Source organism: Oikopleura dioica, chromosome 2 (assembly GCF_907165135.1).
Source record: "Oikopleura dioica chromosome 2, OKI2018_I68_1.0, whole genome shotgun sequence".
Taxonomy (NCBI): Eukaryota; Metazoa; Chordata; class Appendicularia; order Copelata; family Oikopleuridae; genus Oikopleura; species Oikopleura dioica.
In genome coordinates, this window is record NC_137292.1 from 13,135,346 (window position 1) to 13,153,223 (window position 17,878).

Here is a 17,878-nt window from a genome sequence, read left to right on the forward strand (position 1 = left end):
CCGATTGCTTTCAATGTGTATTTCTATGCATGAGATCTTTTGGTAGCTTCATGAGTTTTTTTTTTATTTGCAAATATGGGCCCTCTGTTGACCAGGGTGGAACGTTGGGACCGGGCAAGTCGGGCAAACCGGGCAAAAAATCGGGCGGGCGGGCAAATCGGGCGGCTCAAGGCTCGATTTTACGAGGTAAAATCGGGCAGTCGGGCAGAAATCGGCGCCCGGGAAAAAGTCGGCGCCCAGAAGAAAAAATGGCATCTAAAGGGACATAAATACTGGAATTTTATTTAAAACGTCCGGTTTCGGTTCTCCATGAGTGCCCTTCTTCCTTCGGGATACAAAATAATGCTTTTTCTTCAATAAATTTACATATTTTTTGGTTTGGGGGTTGCCGAAATTTCCGGGCAAAAGTCGGCGCCCGGGCAAATCGGGCGGGCAAAAAGTCGGGCGGCAATCGGGCGGCCAAATTCAATTTTCTTGCCCCAACGTTCCACCCTGCTGTTGACTTCTAAAAGCAGGCTTTTTTCTGCAGAAATCAAGGAAGAGAACCCCTGATCCAGGGCGAAGGATCGCTGACAGATGTTGATGGATAAATGATTTAAATTTCTTGCAGCAGGTTGCATGGTTTGATGGACATTGTCGGCATCTTTACGTCCTAATTAATGTTCAACTATCGATTTGAGGTGCTCTCCAGTGGTCACAACGATTTTGCTCCAGAAGGCCCTCCCTTATTGTAATTATTTATGTCTGGATAGGGGCGCCACGTCCGCCACTCCTCACTTTTAAAATTACAAATCTGATTAACTTGACAAGCCAAACTTTTCGAATTCCTGAACTTTTATTCCTTCAAAAATGAGCTCGGTCGCTCTCATAAACTTGGAAAACTTCGCAATCGAAGAACTACAGGTGACAGGAGATTTGAAGAGTCTGTTCCGAAAGAGAATTCTAGGGCAAAATCCCGCTCTTGAAAGTGATGAGAGAAGAACAACTTGGAAATCCAAAGATAAATGCAGAGACAGAATTTTCAACAGAGCTGCATAAAGTCCTGATTTTCAGGAAGCGATTTGATCATTAGTAGCTATGGTTTTTAACTCGTCGGTACCTTGAAAATCCGATGAAAAATACGAACCGCTTTAAGAATATTTGCATTAATTATCGGTAAAATAACCTACTTTGGTTTTTATTTCTTAAATCTCTAACCTGATAAACTGTTTAACCTAATCGTATTTACCTAGTGCCGGCAATATTCCTTTTTCTCAGGTAAAAAAATCGGTCCTTTTTAACTGCTATTTTCCAATCAGCCTTGCTTTCCTGGTCGTCGATTGGGGAGGCTACCTGAAGGCAAAGTTTGCTCCTTATTCCTCAGAAACGACTATGGTAAGAGAGCTACTGTAAGTGATGATTTGACGATTTGAAGTTACGAAGTCCTGCGAAGCTTCCAAAATCCCGTCGAATGCGGTGCGAAACAATGTGTTAATATTTCATGCAAATAAAGCTTACTTTAACTTAGAAGTTCTTGTACTTTTGAGAGATTTAATAAATTATGCAGTTCCTTGCTAGTTAGGGGCCGAAATGGTACCATTTCGCTCATTAGAAAAAGGTTTAACAAGGACAGACTCGTGCTCAATAAGCAGGGCGATAGGGAAAAACTGTAGGTGTCCGATAGTAATCCGATAAATCATCGGACTTTTTAAATTCTAACTTGCAGATTGAAACCATATAATGACGCTTAGACTTTCAGGAAAGAGCTGAACTATTTTTCTTAATAATTTGCTCCTCAGAATGATAATTAGTTGATTGATCCCACTGAAGAATGTTCTCCGAAGAAACTTCTGTGAAAAAATCCAAAGAATGGAAAAAATACTCAAATGAGTCATTTTGGCGCGCGTATCGCGTGGGCGAAGTCACGCTGGCAAATGAGCGCGGTGAATATTTCAAATCGGAAACTCCGGAGTTCTTTTCGATTTTTTGGCCCCATGGGGTGTGTTCTGTAGAGAAAAATTGTTACTGTAAATAACGAAGTGAAAGAGAATGGATCGAAAAGTGAAAAAACCGTTTGATTTTAGACATGGCGGCTCATAAATCCCTCCGCAACAAGCTCATCCTCGCCAAGAAGCAGAAACAGAACCGACCTGTTCCCACTTGGTTCCGGTAAGTCCAAATTTTATTATGAAAAAAATTTATCAATATTACTCGAGAAAAATAGTCGCTGGAAAATCAATTCTCTTGATCAAAAAGTTTATTTTCCGAGGAAATCTTCGCTTTCTCATTTTCCATAGAGATCAACTGTTCTGCTTTCAGATTCAAGACCGACACCAACATCCGGTACAACGCCAAGCGACGACACTGGCGACGATCCAAGATTGGCTTGTAAATTACTCGCGGCCCAACCCTCTGGAATCGCTCTTTCTCCGAGCCAGTTCTTTTTCTGTTGCTCTCTGAACCAGTCGACTCCTATAAAAACACCCTGCTTCTATCTACTGAGTTGATGATGAGTTGATTCTCTGTCTCTGCTTATGGATGGAAGCAGATGATAAAAAATAATCTTTTTGTATTTATTTTCGCTGCTTATAGAATGGAGATTAAAAAGGAACCATCGTTAGACTTCGTTCAATCGGACAAAATGCGTAAAGAAGCGGCGATTCTCGCTCTGATCAAAAGCGCCGGAGGAAAGCCCGTTCGCGATGAGGAGCTCCAAAAGGCTGTCCAGACATCTCCATCATGGATAGAGCGAATATCATCAACGAGCTCGTCATGGCGAACAAAGTCGAACTTGCCAAGGCGAAGAATGGGTCCATGGCGTATTCCTACAAGGACGAAATTAATATTCCGTCGATTGTTTCTGCGTCCGAAGAGCCAGTTTACAGGTGATTTTAAATTTTCCCCATTATTTATCCCCCGATTCCCCTATTCTCCTAAAAGCTGATTTAGGCTTATCGCGGAAGGAAAAAACCTAGGAGTCCTGAAATCCGAAATAATGGCTCAACTAGACGTAAAGAAGAAAGATTTGACGCGCACCCTTGACGAGTTTGAGAAAAAGAAGCTGATCAAGAAAGTTGGAACGCCGAAGCAAAAGTACTTCCTGTACGACGTAACGCCCGATCATACAGTCACTGGCGGTGCGTTTTACGACAACGACAGATTTGACAAGGAACTTGTCGATGGAATCACTCATATTCTCAAGCCTCATCTTCGGCAAATCATGGGTAGGTGCTTTTCAGAACTTCTCTTTCATACAAAATTTTGAAGATGCCCAAAAAGCGACAGAAGGACATCCAGCTCTGCTCTTCCGCGCTGCGAGTGTGACTCCAGGTCAAATTGCCGACTGGTTGAATGAAAAACGCTTCGTCAAATTTCTCCTGACAGAAACCGATTGCCGCCAGTTGCTCGACGCTCTCGTTTTGGAAGGCTTTGCTGACCGAAGAGGCGACGAATACCACGCTACCTTGACTGACAAGCCTCTTGTCGCCGCTGGACTTTCCTTCACACCGTGTGGCGTCTGTCCTTTGGTGGAGCAATGCCGACCGGGAGGACAAATCTCGCCCGAGACCTGTATCTATCTCGACGAATTGCTTGAGTGGTGAAATCCCCATCGACTTGTATTTCTGTATTTATTCACTGTAAATAGCTGCTTTAAAAATTTTTCACTGCCTTTTGCCTTCAATAAGATCTCATTGTTTGGATCTTAGCTCAGGTCACTTATAGCTTCCTTTTCAGACGATTTAAAAAGGATTTCAACCAAAAATGTCCGCTGAATTGGCATGCACCTACGCCGCTCTCATCCTCAACGATGATGGAGTCGACATCTCTGGTGACAAGATCGCCTCCCTCCTCAAGGTATTTTCTTTCCTTCTCGTCTCCCTATTCTTATTTATTTTTCAAGGCCGCCAACGTCGATGTTGAGCCATTCTGGCCCGGACTTTTCGCTGGTGCCCTCAAGAACTGCGACGTCTCCGAGTTGATCTCCAACATCAGCTCCGGTGTCGGTGCTGGACCCGCTGTTGCTGGTGGTGCTGCCGCCGCCGGTGGTGCCGCTGAGGAAGCCAAGGAAGAGGCCAAGAAGGAGTCCTCCTCCGAATCCGAGGAAGACATGGGCTTCGACATCTTCGGATAATTCTCAAAATAAAAGCCATGCCAGTAGGCAGGAAAAAAACCTCTCTTCTCAAAGGAGATCATTTTGATCGTTCTTTTTGGTTATATTTTATTCTTGCAGGGAAATTTTAAGCAAAGGGATAAAATATTTGAAAAGTTGAGCAGGAAAAGTAGAGTGAATCACAGGCACTTCCGCTTTTATGTTGAATCGCGTGAAAATATGAGATGAGATACTCAGATGATCTCAGAAGACAAATTTAATAAGCAATGGACAGTTTACGCATCTCCAAAAGAGAGGCCAGTCAGTTCTTAGGCAGAGACAGACGAGAAAATACGAGAAGTCACTTGGAAGAGGGTTCACTTTTTAGCAACAACGATAATCTAGGTTAACTAAACTCACTTTCGAGCATTCAATTTGACCTGTTTTATTCCAGAGCGGGAATGTCTCGAAGAAAAATGCTCGCTCGCAGAGTTGAATGAGGTTTACGAGAGTGACAAGGGACCACAGTTTCAAAAGGGGCTGTATACTGCTGCGCGGGAGTATCTTGAAAACCTCCATCTTGTGGAGCAGCGATCATGTGCAGAGCATATCCATGTTGTAGACACGAGACACCAAGTAGATGGGATGTACTACGCTGTTTATGATTACACTATTTCCGCTGTGAATACCTACTTGAAGCCGTTCATCTATCAGCACGCGACGATTCCTCAACTTGCTCTAGTTCTCTGCTCCGGTAAGAAAATCAAATCGTTTTACTCAATATTAAATCCTTCAAGATGATGTGGACCAGTCATGTAAATGGCGCTTCGTGAATACGAAAACTCAGAAGTGCACAAACAGGTGCTACTCAACCCGGCCAGGCGTTGAGTTTTGCCCAAGCTTTGACTTTTCCAACTTCGGGTACCCTTACAATAATCCTGGATCTCTAACACTTGAGAAAGTTAACTACGTTTCAACTTCGATCCCTTGCTGGCAGAGTCATGGAACCTCCCACCAAGGTTGGTCAATAAAATGATTCCTTAATCGAAATTCTAAAGGGTGCAAATGCAACCACGAAACCCGTGTTTGTGAAAGACAGTTGCTCCTGTACAACACGCTCTGGAATCGCTGCGATCATAACTGCAAGGCAGCTTCCGGATGCAATGACTTCAAGCATGCATTCTGCTGCTCCGAAGAACAGGGCAATACCAGTTGCCCTCCGGAAATGAATCACCATCTCGGCTCTGGATACAAATTCGTCTATCCCCGTAAGCACATTAAGCATATTTAATAAAATCTAATTTTCAAAGTCTACTGGTCTGAGTGGTCTCCGTGTCCCGATGACAATAAAGACGATTGCCGAGTCTGTGTAAATTCGGAAGAGAACAATCGCAAGTGCGGTGATAACCTTCGACGACGAGGCGAAAAAAAAACGAGCTCCCATTTCAATGCGGATAGAAACTCTTACGTAAGATTTATAGTTGCATATGGCACGTTTTCATTTGAAACTTAGAACTATCTTTCAAACCTCCGAAACCTAAACGAAGAGTATCTGGATATTCCCCCTAAAAGTGCTTACGTTTCTCCGCTAGGTAATCGTCCTTTTCAACCATAACTTTCATTTTTATCGTTTGTCTAGCTTACACAATCCCAATAATTCTCTTCGTCATCATTCTTTGCCTCGGAATATTTCTGGTGAATCGCTTCTATCGACGATCCAGAGTCAGGTACAGTTTATCCTTTCTTCCCTCTTCCGAGCATATTCAGTTCAATAAGAGATAATCCGTCCCAAACATTTGAGCGACCTACTGGCAATCCTTTCGCAATCAACGAGCGCCGATTTAGCGCAAGTCTTCCACACGGCGGCTCACAAGACTTTCGACTTGAACCTGTTAGACTTCCTCCTTCATTCAAATAATAAATTAATAAAACAAACAAATAACGCTTTATTCTACATAAAACCAGAATGTATCTCGTGTCCACTTGCAGGAATCGTATATTCATCTATAGTTGGAGCTCATTATTTTCTAAGTGAAGTCATTTTTGATCATTTTGAGCCCCATAACTTCGGAGCCTTGCACGATCCAGCGCTTTTTCTTGTGGCAGTATGATGCTATTTTGTACTCCTTCTCTTCAGCTCTCGTTTCACGGAAGAAGACAACGAGGAAGTACCAGACAAGGAATAGAATGCAACTGACATCGATTATTGGCAAAGCAGGCTGAATTTGGCCTTTGCATTCGTTCAAGAAATAATCCTACTTTTATGAGGCGGTAGACATTAGATGTGATCAACTCAGCTGCCCAGCAGAAGTCAAAGAATTCATAGAAACAGAAAAGAATAAAAAATCGTAGAGTGACTTTTAAAGGATCATTTGCGATAAATACGCAGTTATCCGTTTACATAAATGATCCCTTTATGTCCCGATTTTCGACCATACAAAGCGAAGTCGCTAAATTGTCATTTTTATTATAAAAAGTTGACAAGGGTTACCTTTGGGACATTCAGATGATGCTCAAAATCTCTCGTGAGAATCGTACATGGACTAAAATTCGACAATTAAAATGAGCAGACAATAAGAAACTGGAAATACATTTTGTAAGGCTCATCTCTGTCCATTCCAGGTTTTGGAGGAATGGTCATCTTTACGATTTTCTTTTGTGTCTCTTTATCCCCCTTGACTTTTTCTAAAGGTGAAAGACTCTCGAAATCTGCTGATCTTGAGCTCATTCAGTGCTCAAAAATCGTTACTATCGATGAATATCTTCCTTTTTGATGCTTCAGAATTGACAGAAATCATAGTGGTCTATGAAATCATAATGGACAGGATAACCAAGGATTTAATTGATTGTCTTTCATATCAGGCTAAGCATATTATTCAAGCTAGAAAATTTTCGCCTACCTTAACCTTAGCTTACTAAGTTGAACCTAGCGAGGAAAATTTGCTCAAAGATAATCATCAAACCATCTGCAAAACCAAAAAGCGCCCGGTTGGAGTCCAACCTTCCAACTGTATCAGTATCTGGCGCCCTCTTCTGAGCGAACCCCCGCATATATACGCTCCGAGACGAGGGATCCGCAGAAAAACAAGTGCAGCAAAAATGAAAAGGTCCGGGAGTTTTGAAGAATCCATCGGCATTCCCGAATCTTCATCAACACCAAAAAAGCTAAGAATTAAGAAACCAGACGACTTCGAACTTGTTCACCCCGATTCCGTCACATCCTACGGACAGTTTGGAAAATGCGTTGGACCTGAATGCGACGGGTAAGAATTAAAGGATAATATTTAATTTAAATGAAGAACTTAAAATCATGACTTATGCTACTGGCTTTTTAGAGTACCCGCAAAGACAGTCGAAATCAACGACGAGAGACTATGCGTAGAGTGCGTGAAAAAGAAGCATGGCCACAGATTTCTTGACAGAACATTCGACAAGACCGACGCGGAATTCAAATGCCCAGCTTTCAATACCGACGGAAGCTGTAAGTCGGAGAGAATCTCTTTCCGCGAATTCTACCTCGGATCTTGCTGTGAGCAAGCTTCTAAATGGTTGACAGAGAATGAAAAAGGTAATAAAAATCAGAAGTAAAATTCTTAATATAATTTAAGCGAAGAGAAAGAAGCTCGAGGTAGTCAAAACTCTCCATGCAGAAATCAAGCAAGAGAAAATCGAGGCAAAGATCAAATTTGACGAAAAGGCGAAAATCATCAAGCGTAAGGAGCAAAATCGAGAAGTACTCAAGAGAGAAGTAGAGGCGGCTATGAAAAAGCTAGAGGAAGCAGAAAAAGAACTTGCGGACGAAAAGAAAGCTCAAGAACCGATGGAGAGAACGCTGGAAGACAAAGTTCGAGAGGTGAACATGGTTGTGAAGCGCTACAAGCAGCTTTCTTACGAGTACCATGAGGTCACAGGCGAAGAGGACATCAAAGAAGAAAAAAAGAAAACAGGTAGCTTAACTCTTTCTAAAAATATCTATTCCAATATTTTTTTAGGTTTTTTCGACTTCTGTCGTGTTTGTAAGGAAGAGTTCACTGAAGAATCCCACGGTTGGTTTAGCGTCCATCGAGTGGTGCTTCGACGATGCGGTCATGTTGCCTGCCACAGATGCCTCGTAAATATCCTCGATCCCACGGATGACGACTTCCCATACGAAGACAGGGGACGGTGTCCTACCTGCAAACAATCTTTCGGAGAGGAATGTTTGGTCGACATATACTCGTTCGACCAGTGAATGACTTTCGAAAATACTGCAACTGATACACTAACACTGTCAAAGACCATTTGCCCTCTATGCTGCATAAATTATGCATCAACCATTGATTTCGGACTCAAATTTACTAACATCTCGTATTTTGAATAAATTTGATTAGCCAAAACTCGGCAAGTACCGGATTATGATTGTGATTACGCTTCGTTGAAAAGGAAGGAGTTTCTTCCGATTAAATTTCCATCTAATAAATGGTCGGAAATGGACTTGAATTAGAACAATGACCACTGTAGAGAAGATGGGTGGATCTACTTCTTTAAAAATTAAAAATCAACAAATGGGTAAATCTTATGAAGCAACTTTCCTGTTCTTTCCGATTATATTTATCGTCGCTGTGCTGGTCATCATATTTTACCTACTTTGCTGTTGCTACAAGAAAATCACGAACCATAGAAGGGAAAGATACTCAAGAGGAAATGCCAGTGAAAATGTTTAGATAGAGCTCTTTTGCATCAATCATTAATTTCGGACCCAAATTTTCTGACAAATAAATTAAAATTTTTTCCGAGTTATTTTATTCGAAATTATCTGAGACAAGAGTAGCTATCAGATGAACGCCGCTAATACAGTAGATGACTGTATGATAATGGTTGCCTGACCTTGAGACAGAGTGAGAGGGTGCTCGGGCCAATAAGCGAGGGGCGAGGGTGGCTTTCCAATTCAGCGCTCTCCCGAGTCCGCCTCTTGTTTTCAACTCGAACTGCGCTGCTTTTCAGATTCCGAGAACTGTTTCGCTACTGAAGCAAATTTGGCCGCAGAGATTTTTCTTCCGGAAGAATTTCCTTGCTCTACAAACTTGTGAAAAAACAGATGATTCTTCGAACTTTTTATTCTTTATTTTTAATTAATTTCTGATTTTTTTACTAAAATATTTTAGAATTAAAATTGTCGTCTATAGCATATCAATTAATCCATGTATAAATAGAAAATTGATAAAATCTCAAAAATAGCAAGTTCAAGAGCCACTTCCGTCTCAAAACTGGGGCTAATCCCTGTATTTTTCAATTATCGAGATTTCTCCAGTACGATCAAAGTCAATTTCAGACTGTGTGTATTGTTGCTGCGCAAGAAGCACTTACGAAAGAGGGTTGAGTTTTTTCCTGCACCGAGTAATTGTATGAACAAAAGCCAGTGCTGCGCCGCTGCTAATGAGTGCCAAGAAGAAACGTCGCAAAATAGCCGTCAATCCGGCCCTGGCCAAGGTCGGAGAGTGCGGCCCGCAGTGTAAGAAAAGACAAATGGCCAACAAAATGATTATGGACAATGACAAACGACAAGTAAGTTCACCTCCTTTTTTCTAATGAAAACTTCAATCCCCATTTCAGAGCTTCTCGAATCGGCTCCAAGCTCCAACCCTGGTCACTTTGGACGAACCAGGAGCACTTCTGCCCGAGCTAGGCGAGGAAACTGCGATCGATGTCAATGTCCATGGAGTTTGCCACGCACTACAATTTGGTATGACAAGTTCAACGAGCGAACCGATTTCTGACTGTCTTTTTTAGAATGCCTGCTTTTTGAAAAAGCAAAGGTGATCGTCGTGGAGGGCAATTCCGAGGCTACAGCTTCAAAACAGGCTTTCGTCGAACTTCTGAGGTAAGAAGAGGAATTCTATTATTGATGGAAGTTGACCATACATATGTATAGTTTTTGCGAAGACGAGTTACAGTATCAAAGCTGCATGATGGCGATCCCCAAGAATCGATCGGACCTTCGAACGACAGGTACACCTACTAGCATCATTAAAACAAAATTCTTATGGCCTATTTAGTTCGAAATTTGTGTCAATTTCTTGACTTCGAGCTCATCCCTCCCGCCGCCGGTTGGAGCGAGGATCACATCTATCTCGCCTTGGACTTCTGAGCTTCTTGTTCAAATCTCCGAATCTTCTGCTCCTCAATGTTCATCTCTAAATGTTCAAAATTAAACTTTAACAACACGAATAATGAAGATTACCATCATCTCATTACAAAATAGCCTCGTTTTCTCGTCGTTCCAATTCTCAATTTTTTTAATCCAGATTCATAAATCAGCGTTTTCACGGCGATAAATTCAAGTTTTATTTAATAAGATAGGCATCAAGAAAACGAACCATCAAATGTCGCCTCAAGATCAAAGTTAATTTTTCATTTTTCTTCAAATTTAATTTAAATTTCTAAAAGATTTTTAGAAATTCGACTATTCATTTTTACTAATAATAACTGATGTTTTATGGCTCATTTCAAGCGCGCTTATGTCTTTTACTCGGTTTTCAAATTTCAAATTGTTCATTTTTGTCAAGTTTATTCTCCAGTTTCTCAAGTTCTTAAGTTTTCTCATCTCCTTTCCGAATAATAAACTTTTGACCGTTCTTAATATTTATCATCTGCGTGTCTTACTTTTGAATATAAAAAGTGGATGATTGATTGACTGATATTCGGAATCAATCAAATTTCCACGTAAGCTGTCGGAATAAGGGCGCGCTTTTGTCACTTGGAGTGTTTATCCCCAATTGTTGGGTACAGTCGTTTTTTGAAGAAAAAATAAGTAACGCGCCACGGGCGAAATCTTCTTTTTTTGGCAACGGAAGAAACTTTTTCACTTTTTGCGATCTAAAAATAGAGTTGAAAAGAAAACGCGGAAGGGGCAGAAAATGAGAGCAAATTTTCAAAACGAATATCCGTTCAGAAATGAGAGAATTATTGAAAAGATGAAAGTTACAATCGCTTTCGGGTACACCAGGGTCGTTGTGCCAAGTCAATCGAGCCAGACTGTTCACGAACTTATGCAACAAGGTATGGAAATTCGATATATATTGGGACCTTTGACCTCAAATCTCAATTTTACGAGGTTTGAAGTATAAGGGTCCGTCAAATAAAGTGACCTAAAAAGATCGAATTTGATGTCTTTTATGAAAAATTATTGTTTTTAATTCTATTTTTATAATTGTTCTTTTGAAGCTGCCTACCGCTATCTGAAATTGCTCAACAAAAACTGCCATGTATTCAAATTGGAAACTTCGGACGGCGCCCTGCTGTGCGGCGACGATTTGGTTCAAGACGTCGTTGACGACAAAGAAATCCTCGTCGCAGTCTACGACGAAGAAGAAGAAACACTAGAGGACACGACACCTGGGCTGATGTCCTCGCCTTATTGCCACCCGCGGCTGGCCGGAGAAGCTTCCCTCGGACTCAGTCCCATTCAGAATCCGAACCATCAAAGGTGAGAAAATGTCGGACGCGGAAGTCGCCGAGCTTTGAAGAGCAGATTTTTAACACCCCGAAAGGAGCTAATTTTACATCCGCGGGAGAAAGATGAGTGATTCATCATCCCTTCGAATAATCCTTCTGATCTGCTCGTGACTCATCAACCGATCCCATGACCGGGTGAAAGGAGAATGACTGTGTTTTAGGCTTCAAGAGGAACCGGCTACTTCGAGTCCACTGAACTCCATCGCGGAAATATCCACTTTCTCCCGCGGTGGAATGAATAGATCGAGACATTCCCTGAGAAGCAGCGAGTTTGACTATGAAAAGTTCCGCAGCGAAGGACACAATTTAGACGAGAACAAAGACGACGAGGGATTTTACTCGGACGCAACGATTTCAGTCTATTTTCAGGTTTGTAAATTGCGTCAAAGTTGATAAGATGATTCAAATCAAGTGAATCTTTTCTTGATAGACAGTAAGTTTAATGAGTTTGATTCAGCATTCAACTATTTTGAAAATCAACCGAGATCCTCGTGATGAGATGAGAATCGAATTCAGCGATTGGAAAAGCTCAAGATCTGATGGAGCAGTTTTGGGACTCAAAGTTGCTTCAGTCAGAAATGCCAATAGAGAGCAGTTCTTTTTTCCTGGCGACGGAATTCTAGAAGGTCAGGGGTTGATTTTATTGTTACAGTCGGTTCGATCCTGTCAGTTATTGACCCAGTTACAGTAAACAACATTTCGCTTGCCTCTGGATCGCTCAGGAATGGTTCACGAGGATTATTCTGTAGACTGCGAAATGCAGTATTTCACGAAACAGCGCCAATAATATTTTCTCTTAGGGGGTATTATTGACTCAATTTGTCTATGTCTACTCTGACGTGACGCAGCTTCATTTTTTAACTGCTCGTGAGCCAAGGTGTTAGTTCACGAAACGAATTTGTTCAAAAAGCATTCAAAGAGCCTTCAATCGTACTCAGAGTGGTGACGCAAGACGTCATTCAAGAGATACAATCACTGGAATCGAGGTTAGTCCAGTTTAAACTTTCCAATCGCTCGTAAAAATAGCTTTATGTCTCATTTCCGCAGGCTTTTATTTTATTATTTACGCCTTTATTTTCTGAGTTATGACTCGATGAGTGAAAAGAGAAGCTTTGTAATGTAGCTTTTTATATAGAAACTTGCATTTTTCTTACTAGATCTTTTCAGTCTTATGTCCGATGATGCTCGCGACGAGCAACATCTTGAGAATTCCTCAAATTTCGAGCTCAAAGCCGCTACAAATGTAATAAACGCGAATAGAAGAACAGGACGCTGGAAAAAGCTGGAGATAGAAGTCTTCAAAGGAAACAGCGGCCTGGGATTCACAATTACTTCCAGAGACACTGCTCTTTCAGGTACCTTTTCTTCATGAATTTGATGGATATTGTTTGTCCAGCGAACCGAGGAGTATCGCCGTTGATTGTGAATCGAATTCTACCCGACAGTGCAGCTCAATCCAGCGACTTACAGATAGGCGACAAGCTACTGAGCATCAATGGCGACGATATTTCCTCACTGACTCAATCCCAAGTCGTGAAACTCTTAAAAGCATGTCCAAGCGGTGCTTTGGTTTCGCTAGGAATCTCCCGCCAAGTTCGAAAGGAGCGAAAATGCGCGCCAGAATCAGAAAACGAAGAAGATAAATTCACAGTTCACTCAAAAGTCTTGGAAATGTTCAAAGGCCCAACCGAAGTGTGCTCATTCAATATTCCGATGGTGAACACGAGTTTGGGCATTCAGCTGAAAGGAACTAATTCCGATAAACATTCCACGCTTTCTGGTTTATTCGTTGACAAAATTTTAACGACAGGCGCTGCGTTCAAGGTTAGTACCGGTAGAAATCGGGCTGCGGGCTGAATACGATCACTAGAAATAAAATAGAAAGGAATTTTTTCATTTGATAGTTGCCTTTATGGTCGAAAATATTTTCTCTAATGAATTTTGAAATATTCGTTAGCAAGTTGTGTAGATCTGCTCCATTCAGTTGTACTCCTACAGGGTCCAAGTAAAGTCCATCCATGTTCTTGAATTTGTCGCTCCAGACCTTTACATCATCGAGAATCTCTTCAAAAATTAGTGATCAGAAAGAATTGATATCGAGTGGTACCGTTCATATTTCGTTGTTGAAAATCAGCGTCGACATATCCCAGGACTTGGGTTTGACCTGAAGTCGCAGAATCTACACAGGCCTGGATCGCTTCGATTTCTGTGTCGTCGATTTTTACTGGAGCATCTCGTGTCTGAGTTTCGATTTAATAAGCATTCGACTTTCTTGCCCTGATTTCTTACCTGAACCACGATATTCACATTGGGTCCCCCATGGCGTAAGCTGAGCCAGAATGAGTCTCTGCACTTTTTCTCCCCGGTATGATCCTAGAAAGTTTTCTTTACACTGCCCTGTTTTCTTTACATTACCTCGTCGACAGACGGCCAGAAAAAGAGAGGAACATAGAGTTTCTGTTTCGGAGCACATTCTGGAGGAAGCGGAATTTCAGCCTCAACAGGGTCGGTTGTTATTCCTTCCAGCGCGTCGTTCATGCTGTCCATGATTGTTTGGATTAGTTCTTGGTTTGATGAGTGACCGACTCCATGTGGCTCTTGCGGGGATGATGTAGGGTAGGTCTTGAGAATATCATAACGGGTTGAATGAGGTTATTATACAGTACCTGAATTGATACTGGGTAATGATGATCAGCGTCATTAGCGTTATGGACATCAACGAGTGGCACGGGCGCGACGTTGTCATTGATGTGAATACCATTCTGGGAGAAAGTTGGGACGAGTTCTATTTTGCCACTTGCACATTCTTCTCGTGTATCTTGAAAGTGCCGAAGCGATTTATCTTTCGCGATGCATCTGTTTTTGTACTCCTCGATCTCGCACTGCACACCCCCTTTATTTCATTGAAATTAACTTATTTTTCTGAGTAGACTTACCATCGAAACAACAAGCACAGTTATTTCCTAGTTCAGGTTTCCATTCACACACGCAAGATGATTTCTTTTTCGTCCAAATTTTAAAAGGAGCCAGTTCAGAATTATCTGCTGTGCAGATATTTTTATCGAGGCAGTCATAGCATCGATGTTTGTTGTGAATTCCGCATTGACACGCTCCCTATGATTTTCCATTTTCAATCATATGAAACTCGACTTACATTGACGCATTCTGCACAATCGGTCCTTGTCTTATCGAAATCACAGATTCCATCGGAGTATTTCTTCACAAAAATCTCCAAGGCTTCTCATCATCATCGTCGTGCATACCCACCATGTGTCTTGATGGAGAAAACGAGCTATCAATCTTTCCGATCTTTAAAAATATCGAAAATATTGTCAATTTTTTCATTTTTCGTGCTTCTCTCACTTTGTTCTTAGGCTAAGGCCAGTTTCTACAAGTACCTTTTCTGGACTACATGAATAATAAAGCGAGCTACCGGACATTAGAAGCTGATTAAACATTTGCAATGCCCCTTGTAGTACTCGGCAAAGATCACTGTTATTAATTTTCAGTGAAATAACACGTTAGAAGGGAAATTGCTCGTGACGCATTATTTTAGGACGGGCGGATCAAGGAAAACGACAAGATTCTCGCCATTAATAATCATTCCCTGCACGGATATGGTGAGTTCATCTTTTTCTTTATCTCTTCAAATTGATTTCTTTAGACAATGAAACAGCACTAGAAGTCATCCGCCAAAACCTCGCGAGTTATAGTCGCTCCGAAGTTCTCATAAAAGTCGAAAGACCAAAAACATCTGTAAAGAAATCACTCTCATACCCAAACTCGTTCGTCATTTCAAAGGTATCTCTCCTCCAGAATACGATTTTTACAACTTTCTCAGCCTCATTCACCCCGGAAAACCGACTCACTTCCTCGACAGTTCAACGATTCGTACATTATGGCAACTCAGCACGGCATCCGTACATTCTCACTCGACTCCAATTCCGCAAAATCCGGTATCAATAGATCGCAAAGCCTGCACGAGTGCAACTCCGCTCAAAACAAAATCATCAATAAATGCGATTCAATGAGTTATATAGGTACTGCTTGTCAATACGTATACTTGAACACAAAGCTTGATTTCGATCTTGATTTGAATATTCTTTGGAATATTCGATTAAAACAATTTTCAGAGTGCTCGATCGACTCTGAAGAGTCCGACTATCTCGCCTTCGAGCGTGAGAGCTCAATGCGCAAAAGTTTCCACGAAAATCGCAAGCAATCGAACTCGCCCCCGGCCAAATTCTTCAACATGTATGACGCGTATCGAAAAAAGAAAAACGGTAAATTTATCGACATTGTGATCTAATCCTTTCAATTTTATGCAATACTCTTCTCCTAACATTGTAAAATATATTGTTATAACTTCTGTATTGTGAGCTGTTCTTGATTTCGGAAAAATGGGGTTCAGGAGCGATCGCGCGGATAGTTCGCGGGCTAATCTACAGCGCGGGCAAAAAGGGGCGACCCGCGCGGGCTATGGCGAGAAAGCGCTCCGCTTCTCAACCAGACGTGTCTCAGGATTTCACCTGGGAGCCACACAGTAAGCTCACACTTACTCCCGTAAAAGTCACAAATCACGGACTGCGGCACCCATCACTACTTGCTCAATATTTGAGCGCTTCATCCTTTTTTCGTTCTAATGTTTTCATTGATAATTTTCTTATAGAGCACTATGATTACACTCCAAAGGTATTCTAGTTTTCAAATTCAACTAAACCAAAGGGCATTTTTGCGCGTTTGCAGTGAACGATAATTAATTATCCCGCTTCACTCGAATATTCCATTCTATGCATTTGATAACAACAGGGCTTATTAAACATCCTTACAATATTGGTATTTAGAATGTACAGATTTAAAATATCAATTCCACAAAAATATCAATTAATTTCATAACTCACCTCGGATGAATTGGTAAAGTATTCTTAGTCCATATTCTTATTGAGTAGATATCTGCTAGAGATATTCTACTTTCTCGATCTATAAATAATAATCGACACATTCTTTTTAAAATCTCCTCGTTGATTTCAAAATCCTTGGTGCTTTAGTCAATTTTTTTTCATCACTAAAACATATTATAAAATATATAATATGCATGTTTGTTTATTGTTTGCTTATGTCGTCTTTCATGTTGCTTGTTGTTTGAATTCATGTTAACGCCTTCAAAAATATATCCACAATTCATGTTCGCTTTCTTTCAACTTCCAACTTTGTTGATGGAGCTTTTAGGCAATCATTCCCCGCGTTCGAGATCTATCGAGCGAAATCGACGAGCCACAGAAGGCAACAAGATCCACAAACGTTATCAGACGAACGCGTCCGCAAGCTCTACGTCGAGTTTTCAGGTAGCTTCGCAGCCAAAGCCGTGTTTCGATAGAGTTTAGTCTTCACGTCGATCTTCCAGCTCTTCCAGAGGAAGAACGAGCTCCAACGAGTTCGGAAGCGGTTCAGAGAAGAGCCAGCTACTGCGTCGCTCGGCCAGCTCCGATCGAGCGAGTGTCAGCACCCGTGCCAGTACGAGCGGCGTCAGCTCAATCGGAGCCGCAAGCAACTCCGCTCGCTCGCCGCCGATGGCGCCGTGCTCTTACGACCCTGGCAGGGAGAGGCCCCCGCCACGAATTACCCCCGCCTCCGCTCCCAGACAGCAACACAACGGCCGACATTTCTACGCGCACTTCAGCGAAGAAGACCGTCGCAGATATGACCAGTAAGCGAAAACGACTCATAAGGAACTCATCGATTTCAGAATTCGTAAAGCAACGGTGGATCTGGGCCGCCGAAAAGTTGAAAGTAAAGAAAAAGACGACTGCAAAAACGGCAACGATGCACCCAACTTACGCGCTCTCAGCGGAAAGTACCTCCCAATCGTCACTGAGCCAAAGTATCCAACGATCGGCCGGTAGTGCATATATTTTTCTTCGGCTTCAATTTTTATCTAGTGTGAAAATGGCGAATCGGTACCGTTCTCCCGGGACGATCTCTTGTCAAGATTTCCGACCGCATCAGCCGACGAGCGCCCGGCCCTTCTTTACTCCGGGCGCTTCGACACCGAAATCCTCCGAAACCAAACGATCCAATTCAGTCAACCGCCGCATAGACTACGATTCAGTTCCTCGCACCATGGGGCCTTCTATTTCTCGTTCAAAAGTTATTTGATTGTCAACACGCAAAGAATCACCAATTCCACCTTCTCATTATTTCCTCTTCTTAAAATATTGTTTTCTGCCTCTACTGCCTTCAACCCTAAATCAGCAACAAATCCACGACTTCACTGTATCTACGAAATACCAAAAATAAATTCGAGCTTTATTTCAA

At 41.9% G+C, this 17,878-nt stretch overlaps 6 protein-coding genes across 9 annotated transcripts; all 6 read left to right on the top strand.

Annotated features, from left to right (window-relative positions):
* The first annotated feature begins 2,369 nt into the window (after positions 1-2,369).
* Positions 2,370-3,655, top strand: LOC145697067 (putative DNA-directed RNA polymerase III subunit RPC6). The gene is made up of 3 exons (XM_081774215.1): positions 2,370-2,864; positions 2,929-3,203; positions 3,247-3,655. Exons 1-3 carry the CDS (start codon positions 2,719-2,721, stop codon positions 3,579-3,581), a joined length of 756 nt encoding a protein of 251 aa, XP_081630341.1. The 5' UTR covers positions 2,370-2,718; the 3' UTR covers positions 3,582-3,655.
* A 36-nt stretch (positions 3,656-3,691) lies between these two features.
* On the top strand, positions 3,692-4,150 carry LOC145697078 (large ribosomal subunit protein P1-like). The gene is made up of 2 exons (XM_081774227.1): positions 3,692-3,834; positions 3,881-4,150. Exons 1-2 carry the CDS (start codon positions 3,742-3,744, stop codon positions 4,109-4,111), a joined length of 324 nt encoding a protein of 107 aa, XP_081630353.1. The 5' UTR covers positions 3,692-3,741; the 3' UTR covers positions 4,112-4,150.
* A 189-nt stretch (positions 4,151-4,339) lies between these two features.
* LOC145698360 (uncharacterized) lies at positions 4,340-5,987 on the top strand. The gene is made up of 8 exons (XM_081775560.1): positions 4,340-4,474; positions 4,524-4,823; positions 4,867-5,088; positions 5,128-5,337; positions 5,380-5,537; positions 5,583-5,661; positions 5,709-5,796; positions 5,837-5,987. Exons 1-8 carry the CDS (start codon positions 4,357-4,359, stop codon positions 5,985-5,987), a joined length of 1,326 nt encoding a protein of 441 aa, XP_081631686.1. The 5' UTR covers positions 4,340-4,356.
* Positions 5,988-7,168: 1,181 nt separating this feature from the next.
* LOC145698362 (uncharacterized) lies at positions 7,169-8,300 on the top strand. The gene is made up of 4 exons (XM_081775561.1): positions 7,169-7,332; positions 7,405-7,637; positions 7,678-8,016; positions 8,062-8,300. Exons 1-4 carry the CDS (start codon positions 7,169-7,171, stop codon positions 8,298-8,300), a joined length of 975 nt encoding a protein of 324 aa, XP_081631687.1.
* A 1,060-nt stretch (positions 8,301-9,360) lies between these two features.
* On the top strand, positions 9,361-10,690 carry LOC145696292 (uncharacterized). The gene is made up of 5 exons (XM_081773305.1): positions 9,361-9,613; positions 9,662-9,791; positions 9,839-9,929; positions 9,981-10,057; positions 10,105-10,690. The coding sequence occupies exons 1-5, from the start codon at positions 9,485-9,487 to the stop codon at positions 10,194-10,196; spliced, it is 519 nt and encodes a 172-aa protein (XP_081629431.1). The 5' UTR covers positions 9,361-9,484; the 3' UTR covers positions 10,197-10,690.
* A 133-nt stretch (positions 10,691-10,823) lies between these two features.
* On the top strand, positions 10,824-17,876 carry LOC145696290 (partitioning defective 3 homolog B-like). Of its 4 annotated transcripts, none has more exons than XM_081773299.1 (17): positions 10,824-11,107; positions 11,273-11,534; positions 11,725-11,932; positions 12,021-12,189; positions 12,252-12,283; positions 12,446-12,549; positions 12,731-12,918; positions 12,960-13,387; positions 15,120-15,183; positions 15,228-15,364; positions 15,405-15,603; positions 15,697-15,846; positions 15,975-16,106; positions 16,793-16,908; positions 16,948-17,270; positions 17,310-17,462; positions 17,503-17,876. In XM_081773299.1, the coding sequence occupies exons 1-17, from the start codon at positions 10,966-10,968 to the stop codon at positions 17,717-17,719; spliced, it is 3,024 nt and encodes a 1,007-aa protein (XP_081629425.1). In that variant the 5' UTR covers positions 10,824-10,965; the 3' UTR covers positions 17,720-17,876. The 4 variants fall into 4 exon arrangements, with proteins under 4 accessions (XP_081629425.1, XP_081629426.1, XP_081629428.1 ...); XM_081773300.1 differs by having other exon boundaries at positions 15,405-15,519; XM_081773302.1 differs by lacking the exon at positions 15,975-16,106 and adding an exon at positions 16,233-16,255 and having other exon boundaries at positions 17,503-17,643.
* The last annotated feature ends 2 nt before the right edge of the window (positions 17,877-17,878 follow it).

What these genes read in the sequence shown, in the direction of transcription:
- LOC145697067 (XM_081774215.1), top strand. Translation starts at nt 2,719, where the DNA reads ATGGATAGAGCGAATATCATCAACGAGCTCGTCATGGCGAACAAAGTC. An exon ending in TCCGAAGAGCCAGTTTACAG is followed by an intron (nt 2,865 to 2,928) that starts GTGATTTTAAAT and finishes AAGCTGATTTAG; the next exon opens with GCTTATCGCGGAAGGAAAAA. An exon ending in TCATCTTCGGCAAATCATGG is followed by an intron (nt 3,204 to 3,246) that starts GTAGGTGCTTTT and finishes AAAATTTTGAAG; the next exon opens with ATGCCCAAAAAGCGACAGAA.
- LOC145697078 (XM_081774227.1), top strand. Translation starts at nt 3,742, where the DNA reads ATGTCCGCTGAATTGGCATGCACCTACGCCGCTCTCATCCTCAACGAT. An exon ending in AGATCGCCTCCCTCCTCAAG is followed by an intron (nt 3,835 to 3,880) that starts GTATTTTCTTTC and finishes TTATTTTTCAAG; the next exon opens with GCCGCCAACGTCGATGTTGA.
- LOC145698360 (XM_081775560.1), top strand. Translation starts at nt 4,357, where the DNA reads ATGGACAGTTTACGCATCTCCAAAAGAGAGGCCAGTCAGTTCTTAGGC. An exon ending in ATACAAATTCGTCTATCCCC is followed by an intron (nt 5,338 to 5,379) that starts GTAAGCACATTA and finishes TAATTTTCAAAG; the next exon opens with TCTACTGGTCTGAGTGGTCT. An exon ending in TATCGACGATCCAGAGTCAG is followed by an intron (nt 5,797 to 5,836) that starts GTACAGTTTATC and finishes GAGCATATTCAG; the next exon opens with TTCAATAAGAGATAATCCGT.
- LOC145698362 (XM_081775561.1), top strand. Translation starts at nt 7,169, where the DNA reads ATGAAAAGGTCCGGGAGTTTTGAAGAATCCATCGGCATTCCCGAATCT. An exon ending in GTTGACAGAGAATGAAAAAG is followed by an intron (nt 7,638 to 7,677) that starts GTAATAAAAATC and finishes ATATAATTTAAG; the next exon opens with CGAAGAGAAAGAAGCTCGAG. An exon ending in AGAAGAAAAAAAGAAAACAG is followed by an intron (nt 8,017 to 8,061) that starts GTAGCTTAACTC and finishes ATATTTTTTTAG; the next exon opens with GTTTTTTCGACTTCTGTCGT.
- LOC145696292 (XM_081773305.1), top strand. Translation starts at nt 9,485, where the DNA reads ATGAGTGCCAAGAAGAAACGTCGCAAAATAGCCGTCAATCCGGCCCTG. An exon ending in TTGCCACGCACTACAATTTG is followed by an intron (nt 9,792 to 9,838) that starts GTATGACAAGTT and finishes TGTCTTTTTTAG; the next exon opens with AATGCCTGCTTTTTGAAAAA. An exon ending in GCTTTCGTCGAACTTCTGAG is followed by an intron (nt 9,930 to 9,980) that starts GTAAGAAGAGGA and finishes ACATATGTATAG; the next exon opens with TTTTTGCGAAGACGAGTTAC.
- LOC145696290 (XM_081773299.1), top strand. Translation starts at nt 10,966, where the DNA reads ATGAGAGCAAATTTTCAAAACGAATATCCGTTCAGAAATGAGAGAATT. An exon ending in ATACAATCACTGGAATCGAG is followed by an intron (nt 12,550 to 12,730) that starts GTTAGTCCAGTT and finishes AGATCTTTTCAG; the next exon opens with TCTTATGTCCGATGATGCTC. An exon ending in TCATTCCCTGCACGGATATG is followed by an intron (nt 15,184 to 15,227) that starts GTGAGTTCATCT and finishes TGATTTCTTTAG; the next exon opens with ACAATGAAACAGCACTAGAA.